At 41.3% G+C, this 22,100-nt stretch overlaps 1 protein-coding gene across 7 annotated transcripts in view; it reads left to right on the forward strand.

The window, feature by feature from the left end:
• Positions 1-22,100, forward strand: part of GALNT14 (polypeptide N-acetylgalactosaminyltransferase 14) — a 301,246-nt gene that overhangs the window by 6,979 nt on the left and 272,167 nt on the right. The window contains exon 2 of one of the 7 annotated variants that reach the window (XM_044437417.1): positions 2,024-2,078. The exons of 5 other annotated variants lie outside the window; for them this stretch is intronic. In XM_044437417.1, coding sequence (XP_044293352.1) covers positions 2,040-2,078 — 39 coding nt within the window. In that variant the 5' untranslated portion in view covers positions 2,024-2,039. Of the gene's footprint in view, positions 1-6; positions 2,079-22,100 lie in introns of those variants that run through there. One more of the 7 variants, XM_044437260.1, reaches the window with a different exon arrangement.

A 22,100-nucleotide genomic window follows, 5' to 3' on the forward strand; every position in this document is an offset into this window, starting at 1 on the left:
AAGGAGCTAAGTGTGAGGAGGGAGGGGCAAGCAGTAAAAATTAAATGAAACTTTTTGAGCAGAATACTGCATAAGTCTTTGGACCTTTTTGAGTATAGCCTGAGGTTTATCATATTCTTTCCCTGGAGTAGAAAACCTATAATAGCAGAAGGGTTTGGGAATAATTTAATGAAGTTCCTCTAAATAACTGGTAAGGCAGACACGCATGCAAATTATGTAGAACACCATGATTTAGAAACATAGAAACAGAAACAGAGCAAGTCAGAAGGGACCTCGTAGGCCATCTAGTCTGACTCCTGGCTCCAACCAGCTCTGCTCATGACTTGCCTGACTAGTGATTTAAATTTTGATTTAGATGAAATCCACCCTGTCCAGGAATAGCCATAGTTGGTATATCAAAGCTAGGCTATTAGTCAATGCTAGGAAAAGGTGCCCTTAGCTCTGAGGTCATATGAGCCTGCACTGACAAAAGCAGAATCTGGGAGTACTCCCAAACTGCAGAAATTATTGAAAAATAGCAGCGAAGAAAATAATAATTTATTACAAAGTGACACATAATACTTACTATATCCTTACCTAACCTGACTGATTCCTCTCTTTAACAAATATCCTAACCACTAGTAGTTTTCCTCTCTTCCAGCTTCACTGAGATAAGGTTATGATTACAATGTCAAAATCATGCACAGTGTGGAGAAAGTGGAAAGGGAGACATTTTCCCCTTCATTTATAATATTAGAACTAGTGGGGTTATGCCATGAAGCTTATTGGTTTAGGACAGATAAAGGGAAGCACCTCTTCATACAGCACATACTATGGACTTGACTATCACAAGCTTTAGTAATTCCACCAATTTGAATAGTGTTAAAAGGGGATTAGACACATTCATGAAGGAAAGGGTTATTGTTGCCTACTAGTCTCGGTAGTTATATTCTACCTCCAATAGCAGAGACAATTTGTGTGTTCCTGGGAATCATGACTAACAGGATGCTTTTGCGTTCATGCCCTACTTGTGGGTTTTCTACAGGAAGCCGGTTGGCCACCGCATGAACAGAGTCCTTGATTTGAACTGGCATGGTCCTTCTTGTGTTATTCTTGTATGAGTCTTCCCACACGCAGACTTGGGATCCTTCCTTACCGGCCTGTCGCCCGAGTTGGTTTAGTGGGTGGGTACAAAGCAGAGGCCCTTTGAAGTGGTGCCTGCCCCCACACCTCGTGAATTAGCTTTCACCAGGAGTTCATGAGATCCTTTCTTTTCAGCCTTGGTTTCACAGCCTTATTTTCAGTTTTCCTTCAATTTATTATTGAGGAATATTAGCCATACAGGGCAAATATCCCATGTCTGCTTCATGTCCTGGATTGTGCACAGGAAGTTCATATTAAGCTTATCTAACTTGACTGACTGCAGTTCAGCAGCCCAGACAACTGTGAGTAAATGCAGATATATGTGGTCTAGAAAATGTTTCATGGCAAAATACAGCATTGGAAAATTCTCCAGCCCACAACAGATTCCTTTTTTCTGCAAGGAACCCAAGGCTGCTTGTACCCACTGCCTCTCCATGTTATAGTTTTTATGGTAAATTTTTTGTTCCCCTCTTTGACACCTCTGTAGAAAGTGTTCTGCATACTTAAGTAACAATAAATAAATAAGCTTGAAAGACTAGTTTATGAAATAGACCTCTGCATGTGTCAGTTCACTGAGAGAATCCAGCTCTGCCCTGTGATTTCAAAGAGCTTCCCTTATTCTTGGATTGGCCGAACCCATGTAACTGCAGGCTTTTAAATACTGCTGGATGGGATAAAACCACAGAAAAGCATTTCCAGTGGCTCTTCTGTTATACTTTAAGGGCATCTCTTTGGATGTTCGGTCTTATGGTGTCAGGGTCAAACTGCATATTATCTTAATTGCATAGTAGCAATTAACATAAATTTAAATAGCTACTGTTGGATGCTTGAACATGACTGACATTGGTGGTTCCATTCCTCATGAAGTCATTGCAAATTGTCTCCCTCTGGTTTTTCCTAGCTATGTGGTGGCACCAATGGAAGCTTTTCTCTTGGAAGAAATAATGGGAAGTGTGGTGAGTTGAGGGGATTGTTGTCTGTCGTATGGAAGGGAGAAGAATAACAGCGCTGTCATTTGTGTGATGATCATAATCCTGCCTGGAGGCCTCCCACCACTGCTATTTAAAAATACTTTAATTGTTTATGCTCCTAAGCATATAATAAAAGATACAGCTTTGCTCTATCAAGAGAGAAGTGTGGATTTGTGTTTGTTTCTTGTTTTACTTTTTCCTTGTTGCAGTTGTTAGTTTTTCTAGCAGTAATATTTCTCTGTTCCTTTGGCAGGTGTGGGTTGAGCCAAGCTAAGGAAAGGAGTATTTAGGATTTCCTTACTATTAATACTCAGCATTGTATTTCATAGAACAAAAGGAAGTAGACCAGTTTTTGATAAGCTCGTGAATAAAATTGAGAATAGGGTTTTGAATACAATGTTTTAACTTTGGTGTTCATTGTAATTGTAGTAGCATGCCAGTATATTCAGCAAACCAGAATTCAGAATTTTAATTATAGTGTATGGGTTGTAGTCGATGTTATATTTGTAGCTTTCAGTATGGCTGCTCTAAGTAGGACTACCATTGGTTACAGTCCTGGGGTTTTGCCTGAATTTTCACTTTAATTTGCTCAAATTTCACTCCCAAGCATTTTCCCTGCTTGGCTTCATCCCATGAAAAAGTAAAATGATGTTTTAAAATTCCTTACTTTATTTTATTTTACTGTATGAACACTTGCTGAAATTATATATGGCATAGCCTATGTTTCTTCTGCTTTTTTAGCAAATGCAAATGTGGACTTAAAAAAAACTTTGGAAACTCACATACTGCTAGACAAATGTATAAAATTTCAGATCATATATTTTTCAAACAAGATACTGAAAACAAGCTTTTAGAATGGAATTGTCTTTGTCACCAGAACTATCCCTCTGTGTAAATAGGAATGCACTGGAAATGCACTCTTTGAAATTACAAAATAAAACTCATTTTTTGCAGTATGATCTACTGTATTCTCCTTCAAATGAACCTTCCCCCCTAAACACTTGCTGTAGAATTGATTCTTCATTTTATAGTCTTTTAGAACATCCACTGAACAGTTAGAGATTTAGTTTTCCCTGATCTCCTTCTTCCTGCTGAACTCATTACAGGCCTGGTTCAGCACTCAGTCAAATCAACAAGCTTTTCCTCCAAGAGATGGGAGATCAGGCCCTAAACGTCTAAGATACATAGGCTACATTACTGTCAACTCCATCAATCTGCCTGCTTAAAATAGCCTCCCTTTCATTTACCCTGAATTTCCCATCAAAACAGTTTCTTTCCCTTGAGAGCCATAAAATCTGAACCCTGGTTTTTTTGGGTTTCTAAAAAAAAAATGCACTTGATACTTGACTTTGAAAACATATTACAAATACTTTGAATTATGTGTTCATTACATAAGCTGAGAGGATGGCCTTGTCCTGATGGTATGATAAACTTTGGATTAGCATTAGATGAATGAGCCTCCTGCTTACATGCCCCTCACTCTCTTCCTCTGGCACAACCATGAAGAGAAGATCAGAAGATTTTGCTTCTGTGTTCAGTGGATCACTATTTAGTGTTACATCCAAACTTGAATTAACCTGGTTAATTATGGTTTACTGAGGTTTATGAAGCTAGGTTGTTTTAATAAACCACAGCTAAGATTAACCATAGCATAGGGTTGCATGGAATACTAAACTGTAGTTATTTGAAAATAGAAGTAAAAGGGATGGATAGCACAGCTTTTAGCTTTCTTCATTGGATGGCAAACTGTAGTTTAGTGTTGCATCTGAATGGGGCCAGTCATTTCAGTTAATCTTTATTGTAATAGCTGAATCTGATTTCTATAGCAGCATTGGAAATAATACAACTGCAAGAAATGAGGAAAGGAGGGACTGGGCTTAGGACAAAGCCTTATGCCTATGGCAATCGGTATATGACATATTCTGAATGATCAACAGGTAGGCTGATGATTAAGAATGTAACAGGCTACCAGCATTTTCCTTATATTATTTGGCACTTGTTCCTAGAAGCTTCTATTTCAGTGATGTACCAAACAGTGGTGGGTAGTTTCTCTGTTCATTTAATCACACAGTACTTTTCCCTGCTCAGAAGACCCTAAAAGGATAGCTGAAATGGGGAGAATTTTTTTAGGTAGAGAAGGTATCATAAAAAGCTTGTCTGCTTTTCTGCTCAAGCATCATTTTTATTGTTTCTTGTTTCCATCGCTATTTTATAGATATAGCAGTGAAAATCCATTGTTTTTAAAGTGTGCTATTGAAAACTGTTCTGTACCCTCACATGGATCTCTGTGTGGTCTGAATATCATAATTCTATTTCTATGAAATCTTTGTTGGTCTAGGAGACCTTGAGATGAGAGCAACTTCAAAATTACATAACTATAGATTCAAATTATATCTCAAACCCTTGACTTAAATAAGAAAGACAGATCTATGTGGAATAGAAATCAGGTATTGCTGTGTCAGCAGAGACCTGGTTCAGACTTGGCTCTCTTAGGGAACAATCCAATCCAATCCATATTTAGCCATAAAAAGCCCTACAGTTCCCAGCATCTTCCAGCCAACTATGCTGAGCATATATAGGATTGTGCTGTTAGTCTGATAAGCCACGGTTCATTTGACTGAGAATAACTGTTTTGCCCACGTGTGCCCTCATCTTTCTTTCTAATATTATAATGCTATGCTTTCACATTTTGCCAAACCACAGTTATTGATTACATCTGAACTACAAAATTAGTTCATGAAGAATATAAATTTTTACATTCAGATGCAATTACAGAAGTAATTAAACCCTAATTATACTCCTGGCTTGCAAATCCAGGTCAAAGTATAGCTTGCAGTCTTGGCTTGCACTTAGCACTTAAACCATTTTTGAGATTTTAGGAAACTATAGTTTAGCAAACCTTGGAAGCATTATGGTGCCCAAGAAGAGACAGGAATACAGGAGCGCATCCATGTATGCTCTTTCCATATTCCTGATCCAGTAAACCAGCCTTCCCCAAACTAGTGCCCTCCAGATGTTTCAAAGTTCAATTCCTATCAGTCCTAGTTAGCATAGCCAAAGATCAGGAATGCCTGGAGTTTTAGGCCAAAACATCTGGAGAATGCTATGTTGGGGAAAGCTGTAATAAATTATGATTGATCATACTAACATTGTTATGTTTGCTTGGCCAAAAGCTATGAAAATTAAACCTTTGCAATGTTATATCCTTAACTTGCAGACAGGAGTTTATTTATTATTTTATTTTATTTGTATACTGCCCCACAGCCAAAGCTTTCCAGGCAGTTAGTTGTTCCTCTAGCTATGATCTTGAGGTTGCATGACCTGTGGGCATCACTGAATTGTGATATCTGAGGCCTCTCCAGCCCAGGGTAGATGCAGCCCAGTCATGAGGTAACACTGGAAGAGGTCCCACCTGGATCCCTGCAGTTCTTGTCATTATTGATGTACATCCTGGTAGTGAAAGGTTTGTGCAATCAATGATAAATATGGGCACCAGTAAGACAGCTTTTCCAGAAGGACAACTAATGTGGGTCTACTATGTATTAACCCCTTATGACTGTCCTTAGAAGCAGAAAAGCATAGCTGGCTTTCATCAGGCCATTTCAGGAGGCATCTCCTTCACTGGAGGGGGAGAGTTCTTGAATTCTGAATTGCTTGGGCTGTCTATGCAGGTGGATGAGCCCCCTGCTGTGGACAGTTGCCCCCAACTCAGGGAAGGTGATGGAAACACTGGCAAAAACAAAGCTGTCATTTACCCTGAGGCTGATTTAGAGCCAAACTACACATTATGTGAATCATAGAGCTTAGGTCTACCTTAGCCTATATTCTTGTGTATGTATGTGCAGCCTGGATTGGGCCCATGACACTCTGGGAGGGGAGGGCTAATTCTTTTCTCCACTGCTCTGGTGGTTGTGTGTGGAAAAAAGGAAAACAGCATCTGCTGGTGTCAGAGTCTTCCCCCGTTTTTTTAAATCCCCCTGTGGGTGGGCATGGAGAAATTGCTGGGGGATGGGGGAGGAATGGAGCAATGGGTTTGCGCTCTCTTTCTGGAGCATTGCAGTGCAGAGATGAAAGACAGGTATTACAGTTTTAGTGTAATGTGAAGTTTGTCCCTCCGAATCCCTGTGTATGGCTAGGTTCATTAGCTCCTATTCTGAGTGGCTTTATGGCAAGGTTAGAGGAGGTGGCTTGCTTGCTTTTTAACCTGGGGTCACCTGTCTTTTAATCCAATCTTGTCTTTAAGTCTTTCTTTAATCTCTACTTCTGTCTTTCTCCCAATTAGCTAATCTGTCATCTTCAGTACTTTCCTGGCTTCACTCTCTTCAGTTTCACTCACCTGTTTCTTCCCCCACATTGTTTCTACCTTTATTCTCTGTTCCCTCTTGTCTAATTCTTGCTATCCTGTTAGGAGGGCTTTAAAAAAAATGTAGTCTGATCTGGTGCTGTGGTGTCTCTTCTCCAACTATCACTGCCTCTGTGGGGGTCCTGGGCATCTTGCTGAGTTTGTTATTTTTGGCAATAATGTCTCCCTGTTTCCTTGCCATGTGGAGGGTGTTTGTGCATATCTGGAAATGAAATATCCTGCTCAGGGATCATGATCAGTTCCTTTCGCTAAGAACTGCAGGCGGAAATTTTCAAAAATGTGTTGGAGAGTCTGCATTCATGTGCTGAGAAGCAAAGCTTGATTTGGTATCCATGCCTTGCCCTGATCCTCTCTTAACACCCTGCTGTGATGTCCTGGAGTCCCCTTATTAATTACGCATTGCATTTTTATACTGCCCTTTAGTTGAAATCTCTGGGTGGTTCAGAACATAGAGCGAAAACGAGCAAACAAAAAAAGCAACAATTAATAATGATAAGGATGACAATATCAAGCAGCTACAAAGTGAAATCAAAGTAAAAGCAGCAGAACTCAGATGGGTGCCACCATTTAAAGGTCCTTTTCTTAGTAATTGTGCATTTCAGCTCCCTCTGAAGATGATCTGGTGATAGACAGTCAACTAGGTAATATGGCTCCAAGCTGCTGAAGTATTTAAAGGTTAACACCAGCACTTTGTATTGGACCCAGAAAACTGGAAGATGGTGCATATGACAAAACATAATGTGATGTATTCTCCAGTTCCTGTTAGCTGTCTTACTGCCCTAGTTTCAACCAGCGGAACTTTCCAGATTTCATTTTCAACTGCTCAGTCAACTTTTTCAGTATACACAGCCCTTTGACTTGGGTTTACATACTTAAAAACATAGTTTACAAACAATTATGTTCCTTTTTGTTTTTATTTAAAGGCCTTGAGACTGAAGAGACCTCATTGCTGACAGACACATGCTTGATCTGTGAACCAAGAGGCAGCTGAAAGCAGCTGTTTGAAACACCGTCGACAGCCGACTCTGGCCTAGATGCCACTGTGCCATAAAACTGCATTGCCTGCCTATCCACTCAGCATTCTGAGATTTGCTTAGGCTGGTAGTTTATAGAACAAACTCCCCAGTAGGCCTGATGCTGTTGTCCAGACAGTTATTGTTGTAACCACTTGCATTTTTGAAGGCCAGATTGAATCTTAATTGTACAGCTGGGAGAACTTTCCTGTGGTCCTTTCCCTCTCACTTGCGTGCTCTCTCTCTTTTTATTGGGGAAGTGGCGGTGCAGTCCTTGAGACCTGTCAGGAAATAAATCTCCTGGAACGGTGTGGCTGGCTGGTGGTGTCAGAGCGTGTACCTAATCAGGTGAGCCCGTTCGCTGGCAAGGGATTAACATGGAGTCAAATTAATCCTGTCTGCTGGATAGCTTATATGGGGAGCGGGCGGGGGACGGGACTGAAACCATGTAACAGTTTTGTGAGCCTGATCAAGGGAGCTCCTGGTAATATTACTGCTTTAGCTTTCATCTGCTGATTTCAAAGCACATTGTAAGCACTACATACTTTCAAATCCTCTCCCGTTGCCCACTATTTTAGGAGCATGAGAGACTTGGAAGTACGCTGAGGCTAAGGAAGATTAGAGTTTCTCAAAATGTCTGCAGCTTTCCTTGACCCAGAGAACTCACATTTCTCCACACCTCCAAAAAGCAGTCAATGTGTTTCTTGCCTACGGGATTGTTTGCACTTTACATGGATAAGTGCTTGGAAAAAGCTAATGTGCCCCTCCTTGGCTCACATTATATTTGGGTCAACATATTGTTTACGGCTCATCATTGTAATTAGTGTACTTAGAAAAGTGGTAACAGAAATCATTAAAGTAAACCTTCATGGAAGAGGGAAGTGGGCTGGCTCACATGTAACAGTGATAGTACACTGTGAGGATCCTGTCCATACATCTCATAAGGAGGGTCAAACCCAGCAATAGAGTCCAGGACTCTTGTTCTGACTGTGTGGGGAGACTGAAAGACAGCATATTCAATTCATGCATCATTCTGAATTGAAAAAAAAAAACACAGAGAAAAACAAGTAACTTGATATGCCAGATTACTTACAGGAAGATTCCCAGATTAATTTGTTAGGAATGCTCATGGTTGGCCTGTTGAGCTGTCAAAGCCAATCCCCCCAAGGCTGAGTCAAGGTCTTCACTGGTGGATGTGGTTGTACTGTGGAAAGAAAACAGTCATGAGGCAGAGGCTACAAACTGGGCTTGGGCTTTGTGGACTGCAGCACCGTTGTCACATTCCATCTTTAGATAATGTCCGTGGCCTCCTTTTCATCAACAACAAGGTCTGGCCTGAGCACCCAACACGTTGGTCTGGTCAGGGATTTGTTGCATTGGTAAGATGGTGGAAGCAAACTTCCCGTGAAGATTAAATAAGCCCTAAGTTTTCACTCACTTGCCACTCAGAAATGAATGAATGAACAAATAGGTGCAACACACATGTGTGTACATAGAAACATAGCAAGTCAGAAGTGGCCTGCAAGTCCATCTATTATTATTATTATTGTTATTATTGTTATTATTAGAACATTTCTATGCCGCCCCTTGCCGAAGCCTCTATCTAGTCTGACCATCGGCTCCAGGCGGGCTCCACTCATGACATGTTAAGCTATTTAAAGCAGGGGTGCTGATCCTCTGGCCCAGAAGTTGAATCAAGCCTGCCTGGTTCCCAGAGGCTATTTTGAAAATGTGCATTTATTTATTTATTTAAAACATTTTTATGCCGCCCCCATTGCAACGAAGCCTCGGGGCAGCTCACAACAGAAACAAAATACATAAATACATAAATAATAACAATATAACAATAAAAAATTATTTAAAAACCCCCAGTGCATCTCGGCTAAAAATTTAAAATCCTATAAATAGAAATAATTTAACAATTAAAATAAGTTTTAAATAAAAAGGTCTTATGATGACATGATGACAGACCCTGAGGGGAAGTTAACCCATGCTGGCTCGTTATTGCATGCAAACTGGCACACTGAGTAGGGTGGCCAGTTTTTCATTTTCTGAAAAGAGGAGTTGAATAAAGAAAGCACCAAGTTGCATGATATGTGCATATGCAAATCTATATGTCTCAATGCAACTATAGAAATAAATATAATTGAAACAGAAATAGGATGTACCTCATCGTAGAAGACTGACCAGTTGCCCTGTGTACTTAAAAAGCAATGCATGCATGCAGTCTGGGTGTGCTATTTTGGGTTGATGTGTCGTGCCTTGGTGCATTTCTTTGTACCCCGTGAGCCAGGAGCCTCCGTAATGTGCTCAGCATGTATGCATAGAGCTGGACTACATCCAAGGTATGTTACCAATTCAGCTAATGAGCATAGAACAAGGGAAAACATCAATTGTCTTTTACAGACATTATTTACTGTTTGCTAAGAGAGGAATGCCTTCTAATAGGGTGTTGTTGTTGTTTTTTAAGCAAATTTACAGAAAGGATTCTACTTGCCATATCCTGTGGCTATTGTGCTACTTAAGTTAAAAGAGGAATGGTTAATGTTAAAAGACAATGACAGATAAGCTTACACAGAGCTCTTTGAAAGCTAGAAATGGCCTTGGGCACTTACTGCAAGAAAATGAGTGCAAACAGTTCCCCAGATGTTATGTAACTGGGAAGATGTCAGCTGTAGTTGCAGCCTCATGGTCAATGGTGTAGTGGAACCAGGGCTCATAGGGTTGAAGTGGCCAGTATGATTGTGCCATTTGCTCTCCACTCCTCGACTGCCTTGTTTCCTCTGAACTTGGCAGTAGTGAAGATCAGCAAAGTAAGGCAGGGTAAAGGGTAGATTTTTACTCAACTTCCTTGTGTGTCTCATTTTGACACCCCCATACTGGGCAAGTCTCAGGCAATAATCCCATTATGGTGACCAAACTGAATTGCTGACATTAGAGGCTAATGGTTAGACCATTAGCCAGGACAAAGGTGTGAAATTCAGGAACAGAAATGGTCATTTGGGAGCAGTGCAGCACAAGTTAAATCCCACCCACATGATCTGACCTGTTCCATTTTTAATGGCCTTGGTTGGTGGCTAGCCAATACTAGTTACTATCACATCTGTGTCAGGTCATCCCAGTCTAACTTGGGCAGGGCTTTAGCTTGGCACTCACAGCTTTCCAGCTAGCCAAGCTACTGTCTTAGAATAGCTGACTTTCCATAGCTGAGTGCAAAATCTCCCTCTTTTCCAAGATTCTGCCTGAGGTTTTTATATCTTAGCAGCAGGTCTGGTGCTCTTTTGAAAGCCCCTGTGTGACCAGAGCACTGATTCATTAAAGTATTCTGCTACGTAGTGTTTGTTCTATGCTTAAGCTGCATGATGCACTGGCTACCAGCTTTCTAGTGTGTTCTGTTTTTCTATTCTTTGATTATATTTATTTCCCACCCCTTTTTCTCCAAGTAGTCCAAGACAGTTTATCTAATCCTTCTCTTCCTCTCCCTTTTATCTGTATTTCACCCTTGGTGAGAGAGTCGGTGAGCTTCATGGCCATGTGAGGAATAGAACGTGGGTCTCCCCATTGCTAGTCCAGCACTTCAACCACTTTGCCAGATTGATCTTACTAAGAAGAGGATTGGGCAGAAACTATCTTGTTTCCTTAACTCAGAGCCTCATGACTTGCCTGGGATTTATTTTCCTGGACTTGTCTTTTTTGTTCAATGCTTCAGGGCAAGAACAGTTGATTCTCACAAGGGAGATATCAGATGCTGCATTGGCTTGAAGTAGAGTTGTGCTCAGAAGCATCAAGATGATGGTACAAACCAGCTTGGGTTAGAGATCACAGGGGTTGAAAATGAGGCACTTCTGGAGTCCCAGTAAGAGTTTCCCAGATGGACACATAATTGTACCCTGGTTCCTGTTCCTTTTCTCTAACTACTGATTGGTGGTTTCCCAGCATTTATGTGCTTTCTCCTCCACCTTTGAAAGCTTGAAATGCTTCTTCTAAGGTTCGTTTACTGGATATAAAACTTTAGACTAAAATAGGCTTGTATTTGTGGTATTTAGACCTGTTCCTTTGCTGCTTCTGCCTTTGTCCCTGCATGTCACTAGTCTATGCTTCCCAAGAGCTTTTCCAAAACCAAATTGGTGAAAGAGGCGTGGCACTCAAATTTGTGTAATTAGCTGCCACAGTAAATGTGTGAAAAATATGTGCATGTTATCACGCTGATGCTTTTGGAATGGTTTAATTCAGTTAATCCCCATCCATGCAAATGTATGTTAAGGGGTTGTGACCAGATGCTGCTGCTGAGGTCTGTGTTTAAGAAAAGAAATCTCACCTCAGCCACATTGATCCCAGTAGGAATACCCGTGTGATTTGACTGCCTCATAGCTGTTTGCTGCTTCAGCTGTGAGCCTTAGGCCAGTATGAAATCTGTTCTGGCCTAGTAAAAGCTCCCAACACAGACATGATATCTCTAGAGTTAGAACTGTACAATGTATGGATGGATAGAAACATGTTCTGTTCTGACAGCTAGCAGCTCTCCAGAGCATCCATTCCCAGCCACGTGTCCTCCAGATGTGCTGGACTACAATTCCCAGCACTGCTAAAGGCCATCAGGTGGGAGATGGCCTCTCTGGAGTCTTTGCCAGAGGGCCTTTTCCATTGCCTGTTGTCTGATTTTCTCTACTGGAGATGCCATGGATTGGAGCAGGGTTCTTCCTCTTGCAAAGCAGATTGTCTGCCACTGAGCAGTGATTCCTTATCCAGTGAGATCAGAGCACGTGTTAGAATGAATATTACATTTTCATGGATATGCATATCTCCCCCCCCAGTCCAGTCTTTTTTTAAAGTAAGTTTTATTATTATTTTTCTACCAACTAACAAAAAGAAACTAAAAAACATCAATCAACAGAAACATCAGACCTACTGGGTCAGCCCCCACACTTTTTTTAAATAGCAATCCGTAAACATATTTAAATCTATGCATAGTCCCGTTTCTCTAGCTAATTAGTCCAGTCTTGAGCTTGCCCAGTTCAGGGGTCTCCAACATGGCAGCCATAATACTCTGCTCTTTGAAAAATTCTTTCTAAAAAAACCTTGGAAAATGTGAGGGGAGTCTTCTTTATCTCCCTTTCTAGCCTTTAGTCTTGCCCCTTCTCTCCCCTTATTCCCTTTGTCTTCCTGTATCCCTCTCCTTCCTGGCCTCTAGCTTCAGCATTTCTCTTTCTCTTTTTTCGCCTTGCTGCTTGGCCTACTACCACCACCTTCTTATCTTTCTCCTTCCTTTCTTCTCCCATTTTGCCCTTCTTTTCTACCCCTCTGAGCCTCTAGCATGGTTATTTCTACCCCCCTCCCCTCATTAGCTTCCTTTTGACTGCTACGCTTCATTCCATGCCGAGCCACTTCCTCTGTGAGAGCCATTTTGTGACAGTGCTCACAGCAGTTGCTTCAGTTCCTAGAGGTACGCATAGATGCAAAAAGTTTGGGAATCTTCAGCAGCTCATCTGAAGAGAATCCAGCCTTTAACCTAAAAGAAGTTCCCCACTCCTGTTTTATAGGAACGATGTGCATTTCTTCTTGGTATAAGCTATTCTGTTCTCACTTGGCACCAAGGCTCTGCCGGGACTCTGTCCCCACTACACTTACGCACTCCTTGTACTTAGATACTGTAAGCCGTCCTGAGATCTTGTATAATAGGATGGGATCCAAAAGCTTTTAATAAATAATAAATGCTTTCAGATGTTGCACACACACTTTGAAGCAAGGTTGGTCAACCTGCATTCTTCTGGCTGTTGTTGGACTTCAGCACCCATCATCTGTCCCCTTTGGCTGCACTGTCTAGTGGTGAGGGCAGTTGCAGTTCAAAACCAACTGGAGACCTACCAGTGCAATCTTAAGGTCTAAAAGTTTTCTTCAACAATAAATTTTGAAAAGGCTGGATGCCATTGGCAAATTTGAATTCGCTTTTGGACATGCATAGAATTGTGTCTGAGAAATATGCAGAGCTTAACCCTGTTTTGATTCCAGCAGGTTTTTCAGTTCTACTTCTTGGTAGGGTTTTCTTTCTAAGCTTGCAGATAGATTTAGCCTGTCTTTCAACAAAGCGCACCACATTCTCTTTGCTTAAAAATGATCCCTAACTCAAAACTTCTGTACTACAATTAGGACTTGGCTGATGATCTTTTACTTATTTCTGCTATGTAGTTTTCATAGCAACCAGTCTTGCATAGGCATTTAACACAGATTAAGCCAACAGTACAAGCTCTGAAAATTAATTCCTTAACACATTAATTAATTGAGCTTCCTCTTCCAATATCAAAATGGCTTTGCTAGTTTGAGGCCTGATCTTGCGCTCAGTAAATATAGCTGAAGCCTTTTTTTTGTTGTTAATTCTGAAATCTAGCAAATGGACATCCTTCTTTCTTTCCATTTAAGTATATTCTTTTTTAAATACCTAGGGAAGATACTGGTTTTGCCATATGCTTAGAACATTCAGAATGTGAATATGTATAAGCACATCAAGGATCGGATTTCTTTGAATGATGAGTTTAAAACTGGCTACACTTGCACATAATATGAAACCATGATTCAGACTAACTGCAACTTGTTGGAGAAACTGTTGTTAGTCTTAACTATGGTTAGTAGGAACCAGCCAACTTTAAGTGGTAGTTTATATATCTGGCTTGATTTCAGTAACCATGGTTAGGATTAACCATAGTTTAGGGATTGGAAATGGTGGTTAATCTAAAGTGGAGACTTCCTTCTTGACATGTACAGAAGAAGAGGGAATGGAGAAGCCCATGAGTTTGAGGTTTACTTCAGTTGTTTTTGTAAGTTTGGTAGTAGTATGAATGAATGAGCATGGGAATATTTTTAAAAAGTTTTTGTAGACTAGGAAGGTTCTGAATCATGCACATCGAGTAACCTTTGTTCTGAAACTGATTATGAGCATCATAAAACTTTAGTAAAAGCCTTCCTCATCAAAGTTCAGTGCATGCCCCCCTCTTCCCCCCAGAAAAAACACATTTGTGTCTTTTTAGAATACAGAGTGCCATCCCCAAATGCCATCAGTATTTAGTAATTCAATTTGGTCAAGCAGTTTTCTAGTCTGCTGGGATAATGAAATGCTCAAGACAAATCTCATTCAGCCTGTATTAGCCAGATTGTTTAATTAATCTATTGACTGTGCATCAGATATCTCTTTGTGATCTCTGAAAAAATAATAGCCTATAAATGAAAACTCTGTTAATTTTTCATTGGTAATTACAAGGAATGAATTTTTCCCCCATTATGCTTCATTATGGCTCCATGTTGCCGGAGTGAGTGATAGGGGCATAAATATTGATTGAACAAGGCCTGTTTGTATTAGGCAATGATGAGCATGGGGTGTCCAGGAACTGGCATTGTTTTGCACTTGTAAAATAAATTAAAAAATCAAGGGGAGGGCAGGCAACATTAGGTTACTCAAAGGAGACCCTATAAATCTTAGCAGCAGCTGGAACTTCCTGTCATTTGGCATCTTCAGAAAAAAAGGTGGGGGAGTTTTTGTGTGATGTTTCCTACAAGAAAGTAAAAACTCTTTAAAGCTGTTGGCTTGACTCAGCTGCTGTGGCAGGATTAAAATTGCTTACATCCCAAATTACGATCATAGCAAAGAAGGCAGCAAAGCTGTTTAAAAATTACGATTGTCAGTGGCGCGAACTGTGCTGCTTTTCCCATGTTCCTTTTTATCTTTATCTGTACAGCAAGAGCAGGAGGAAGCGTAATAAAGCATACACATTGCATGCTGTGGTTTAAATCCTGTCTGGACTGCCAAATGAAAGAAGTGCTTGACCTGCTGCATTATTGCATCAGATGATTTATAAAAGATGCTCTGGTGAAAGAGCCACCGAAAAGACAAGTGTCTGCGCTGTGCAAGTCTTTTGCTTTGCCTGATTCACGGTTTTTAAAAATGATTTCCTTGAATCATGAGGGCCAGAAACCTCTTCTGCTTAAACATTTAGAGCAGGATTTACTACAATGTGGTACTGAGACTCTCCATTCAGTGTCATGTAAATGGACTTCCACTCAAACAATGGGGCTTCCCTTACATTTCCATGAATTCCAAGACATGCAGAATTTCTTGGCTGCTGGATGTGGTCTGTGCAACTTTCCCCAACCTGGTGTCCAGTAGATGTTTCGGACTCTTAATTCCCATCAGCCCTGACAGCATGGCTAGTGGCTAGGGATATTGGGAGCTGTGATCCAAAACATCTGGAGGTCACCAGCTGGGATAAGCTTGGGTTTGTAGATATAAATTGGCTCTTACTGAAATGTGTGCTGCATCATGATCAGATGGTGATGATGACAGCGTTTCTGAGTGGCATCTACAGATAGCTGAACAGATTTGTGACACCTAATTTATTTGCGGTAGCTCTGCAGTTTCTCTTTAACAATTCAATGTCCGTACGATGTGTAAATAAGGTAATAGCAGTATTTCAGTCCTAGGACATTGTTCATGTGATAGCAGAAGAAAACAAGCTAAATGTTGGAAGATTTAGTGTCTGTAATAGAAGATGTGGATCCTGGAGATTTGCATTCAAGTGTGCTTGTTTATATAGCAGTATGATCCTTGTTTAGAGTGCAAGAGGTGCTAGACTGACATTCCTGGCATGCCCTACTTGGAGATAGGGAAGACTGGCTACAGTGTTGTGAGAGGCAGGGCCTGTATTCCAGTGGCAAACCATGATTTGCCTGCAGAAGATCTCCAGGTTAGGTTCATATTACAAGGTGTAACTGGGTTTGGCAAATGATGGCTATTGCTGCAGGGGGCCCACTGCTGCTGGCACCCCCTATGTTGATTTCTTCATTTTAGCTTTTTACAATGGGGAACAACTGCACAAAAGCCAGGAGATCATCCAATGATTGGTGGCTGTGGGTGGAGCCAGGAAAAGGGGCTAGACCAGGACAGAAGCAATTCCAGATTTGGCCCCTGGGCCAGTGGTTCTACACTCCTGGTGTAGACGATGCCGGACTGGATGGGCCATTGGCCTGGCTTGCTATAAGGCAGCTTCATTTGTTCACAGCTGACTGCATCCTTGAAGTCAATGGGTGGTCCCATGGGCAGTTGGCTTCCTGAGCATCGCACCTGCTGTCATATCTTCAGTTACTGCATTGCTTTGTGGGGAGATGCTGTAAGATGACAAAGGATGCTGCATGGTAAAAAAAGGTTAAACTGAAAATGGGTTTAATAAAGCAAATATCAGAGTATGGCCCTGAAAGGAGGAATTGGACAAATTCCATTGATTGTAGAAAATGCTGGGTTTCATCCAAGCACCTAAAGACCCCGGTAACAGCACTTGCTCCTTTTCATAGTCCATTCCATAAGCAATTAGCTGTTGTAATGCCATTCAGCATGTGAAAAATCCATAAATCCAACACAGTACAAATTAGAGCACACAGAGGCTTATCTTCAAAAAACACTTCGGGTGAGCACACGAGTTCCTTAAACTGGAGACTTGCATTTGGCTTGGCACGATGCTCATGGCTTGTGAAAAGACCCTTGAGGATGCCAGTTTTACCCTCGTTGTGCTTTTCTTGTTAGTTTCACTTTCTTGCTGATGGAGGAGGAAAATAGGAAAGAAATTATTTAAAAATGCTGAAGCAAAGAAATACAGCTGTGAAGGTGGTTTTTAAGAAAACCACCCTCCCTTGTAAGATGACTGTGTAGAGGTAGATGCAATACAATCAATTATGGGGACTGTGCGGCTACACAAAAGGAGGTGGGGGAAAGAAATATTGTGCACAAGGTGTAATTTATGGTGCAAGTGGAAACAAATGGTGCAGCTCATTGAGCATTAATTGAAATGGGCTGTGCACAAAATGTCCCCAAAGTGTTGTGCAGATCACTTTCTATCTTACAGAGAAGAGGGGAGCGATAGCCACTTACCCCTTTGGAGGATTCACTATCAATCCACTTCCCCATACTGTGAGAAAGACCATTTTTCTCCTTTGCCTCTTAGTGGAGTGCTTGCATTTTGCCAGAAGTGCTTGCTTACATTTGCTTACTAAGCTGCAGTTCAATTGATTTTTCTCTGTTCTCCCTAACTACCCCACTTTAAGTTCTGAACCTACTAGGAGAATCCAATTTAGGGATGAGCAGATCTATCAACTTCACTTTCTTCCACATTTGAATTTTTAGAATTCTCATCTTTTTCTCTCTTCTGAACATGGAAACCTTTGCAAATTCTGAGGCATTCTTTTCCAAAAGGAAAGTGCAATTAAATTCTCACTCGTCTATCCCTGCCACATTTAATAGGTACAGCAGTTCACCGCGTGGAAACATAGTAACATAGAGTGAGTCAGAAGGGGTCTCCCGGGACATCTAGCTACACATCCCCAGGCTCCACTGGGCTCTGCTCATGACATGGCTACCATGTGCTTGTCTAGCCTGTCCTTAAACACCCTCACCACTGGGCCTTCAACCACCTCCTGTGAAAGCCTATTCCATACCCTAGGGGACCTTCACATAAGTCCTCTTAGGTCCCATGTTATAGAGATGATAGGGTAGCCAGATGTCTTCCTATGTAGTGGATAGTGTACCATTGTAGAGTTACCCACTAGAAGTTTGTTTTGAAGTCAACATTGTTTGTTTTGAAGTCTCCTTATTGTTAGAGCTCCCATCAAGAGTTAGGGTAACCTGGACTACAGAGTGAACAGACACGCTGGTGATCTAGTTTTCTTTGCTATGGTGAGAAATATTGCATTTATATTTAAGTCCTAGTTATTATTTCTAAATATACTCCTTTAAATATACATTTGCCTGTATACGAATGTCATGCAAATTATTGTCCTTTTTTTAAATGGCAGTGCATAAATGGCTACCCTAGGAGATGAGCGTAATGGACCTGCTTGCTGTGGAGCTGTTAAAGACAAAGAGGTTGTGCAAAAAAGAGTGACATCCCTAATTTAGCATCACAAACGTGGTTGAATGCAAAACAATTCAGAGCTCTGCACTCGAAGCTCTGGGCCTGGATGGATGAATCTATCAGTTTCTATTTTGATTTAAAAAAAAGTTAAGTTCTGTTTGTTCAGAGTATGGAGAACTTTCCAGTATTCTTTTAAAAATGAACTGGAATGAAACTCTCTTCTGTCCTTGAGTTGGTATATGGCAGAAGATCCCTGGACAAAAGGATGCCAGGCCAGGAGAACAACAGTAGTAGTGCTTGTTTAAGGCCCATATGGAGAAGTGGTGGTCTGCATCGTGAGGCACCGCATCCATAGGGCCAGGCTGTGCCGCTCTGCAAAGCACAGCATACTGTTTCCTTGTCCTGTTAGACTGAAGCTGCCACGATATCCTCAACATCTTCGTTCTGCTCAGGACCAACATCAGCAGGCAGCATTCTTGGGCAGTTGCCAGAAACCTATTGCTGCTGTCATCATTTTAGGGGATTGTGGGAAATCCGGTGCTACTGGTGCTACTTCCAGAAAGCTTGCCCACTGTCCTACACTGACTAGGTTCAGCTCTTTCCTTGGCTAACACTAAGCTAATTACAGTGGAGGACTGAAGCAAGAGCCAAGTATAGTTTTCCAGGCAAACACTGATTTTCTAGAGATAAATCGGAAGAGTCAAAGGCATGAGATATCAGTCAGTTAGAATCAGAGTTCAATAGCCATTGTCAATCAGATGTCCAGAGATCAAGACATGGAAGTCCAAGAACAAGTTAAAGTCAGGGCACAAGTTACAAGTTTTTCTGAAGGAAAAACGTAACCAGTAAAGAATGCATATTATATTATCAGGATGCAAGGATTATATTATCAGAGCTAATTACCTATCCAAGGTGGCTAAAGATTATCCTCTAAAGAAGATTCATCTGAGGGGAACATTCTCACTGGATGTACTTAGGAATAGGAGAGAGTGGGCTAGGCCACACACTGGAAATGAATGGGGGGAAGCAGAGGGCCGCATGCCAGGATGCCTCTCCAACCTGGAGCTAAGCTTCATTTTCCTTCTCATAAATCAGAACAGCAGGCTGCCACCACTGCTTCCAAAGTGGCCGTTCTTGGAAACATGGTAAATAGTCATATATTTATCCGTTAGTCACTAGATGGTTGATTGATTGATTGATTGATTGAAGCATGTATATACCAGCTTTCACCCTGTTTGAATTTGATTTGGGTTGACTCAATATGAGGTTGCTCCTTGTGGCTGTCAAAGTTTGGCTTTTTGTCAGGGTTGAGATGGGCCAATTTAGCTTGTCTTGTGGAGCACCTAGAGACCTGTTCTAAGGTGACCGCATGCTGATTACTGAGCAGATGGCAGAATAGGGAAAGAGTAACTGTGTGGATGGTACGGTGGAGACAAATACTTCTCGAAACCCTGTGCACTATACCAGGGAAATGCCAATATGGACACATCTAAGCAGTCACCTGCCACCCCCTGCTTCCTGGGTCTCTGTTTTATAGCATGTATAGTGTAGTAATTAATCCTCTTCTGAAAAGTAGACTTATATCCTTGCCTTCAGTAGCTTTATATCGATTTACTCACTGCACACCTAAAACTGTGTTTCTTTGTGCATTCTTAAAGGGATTCATAAAGGGCGTGTGTGTAAGGGTGTGTGTGGTGTATAACAAAGAAGCAAAACAAGAAACAAAAACACTGAATAAGTCAGGCACTATTTATATGTGATTGCTGTCAGTTTCGATTCACTGAAGTTGCAGATGCCTTCACCTCCATCCCAGCAGACCATGTGTGATTGTCGATTGCCTGTCTACTTATGTGCATTTCCATTTGTTCTTGGTGTTTGCCTTTAAGCTCCTAGTGAAGAAAATATAATTTCATCTCTTTAAACCCCCATAATCTTCCAGGATCAGTTCAAAGCCAATGCAACATTACACCAGTGGTGCTTAGAATTCTGGAAGCCTGCAGCCAAATAACTGGCTGGATCATTCAATATGTGAAATTCAATCATCCCTCCCACCCCACCCTGCCATCCTTGATTTTGGTTCTCGTTGACTGCTAAAGGCTGCCACTTCACTGTGCTAGCACATCACACAACTAGCAAAAATCTTTTCATGGCTTCTAGACTCAGCATCTCTCAGCCTCCCACTCTGTTCCTTGCATGGCCCCTCCTGTGCCTGCACTGTATGTATAGATTGACCTCGACCCTGGTTTCTGATTTCTCCTTGGTTTCTTTTATAAGATCAAAGGAAGAGCCAAGCTGTCCAGGCCAGCTTTCTGTTAACACAGTGGATAAGCAGATGCTTCCATGGAAAGCCCATGAGTAGGACATAAGTGCAGTAACGCCCTCCTCGTACACAGTTTCCGTAGCAACTGGTGTCTGTAGGCATTATCAGCTCTGATACTGGAGGGTGCATTTAGCCATCAGGACTAATAGTCAAAGCCATCCAAGTTGGTTGTCATCCATGCATCTTGTGGAAGAGTGTTCCAATTTAACTGTGCACTTTGTGGAGAAGCACTTCCTTTTACCTGTCCCAGCTCTTTCATGATGAAGTCTCATTGAATGACTCACACTAGAGGCATTCAAAAGAAACTGGGCAGCCATCTGAGTGGGATGGTGTAAATTGTTGTCCTGCAACAGCAGGGGGTTGGTCCTGATGGCCTTCATGGCCCTTTCCAACTCAACTATTTTATGATTCTATGACCCTGGATTTAGTTTCACCCTCCTTTTTCATGCTATGCATCATTTTAAACACCTGTGTCGTGTTTCCCCTTCCTGTGAAAACTGGTGTTCCCCATATCCTTGGGGATCTTTCCAGTTCTCATATTAAGCTGCTGTCCTCTTTTACATACCGAATTGACAGTCTTCATTTTTTAATTTATGTTTTCTTCTTTCTATTTTCCTGTCTTACCTTATTTCAGAAAATGTCAGAGTTGTTTCCACCATTGTGCAGTAGGTTTGAAATTCTTCAATAAAAACAATGTTATAGGGTTTGGGGAGAGGTTTTTTTTTTAAAACCCATGCCATCAAGTGAAAAAAATCAAGGCACAGAGATTAACAGATTGCCCAGGTGCTGTTAGTCAATAAATCAAACATGTCTGTCAACTCTTCCAGTTTGTTGACTCATTTCAGATTCTCTGTACACATAGGTGGTCTTTCAATAGGGGAAAAACACTGATATAAACCTGTTCAGATAATAGGATCTGAACGTGTTCTTGTGGGCACATTCCTGTGGGTGCTGTGCTCCCCAGCAGCTTGCTCATCTTGGGAAAGGGCTGTATCTTGATTCTAGGTTGACAAAAGTGTTCAAGGAATGATTGGGGTTGAATCATTTCCCCTCCTCATGCATTCACCCTAATGCCTAAGTAAGTAGTTATGGCTGCTTTCCCCAGTGCGATCTGAAAACTGGCCAGTTTAGAGGCACAAAATCCACAAAGCTCTCTGCTGGCAAATTAGTGTTGCAAACTACTCTATATTCACAGAAACAACCCAGTCACAATAAATAAAATATTTTACCCAAAGAAATTCATGTGCGCTTTCTCTACTGAAATTGAAATGTACATTTTATATTATAAGCCATGTTAGGAGGACTGTAGCTTTGAGAGGTGGCTAAAATATGCATCCAATAAATAAAATAAAGCTTTCATCAATGAAATTCAGTTTTCATATGCATACTTGCTTGTGTGGAAGTAAATTTTACAGACGTGAG

Source organism: Varanus komodoensis, unplaced genomic scaffold (assembly GCF_004798865.1).
Source record: "Varanus komodoensis strain SLA01 unplaced genomic scaffold, ASM479886v1 scaffold1, whole genome shotgun sequence".
Classification (NCBI taxonomy): Eukaryota; Metazoa; Chordata; class Lepidosauria; order Squamata; family Varanidae; genus Varanus; species Varanus komodoensis.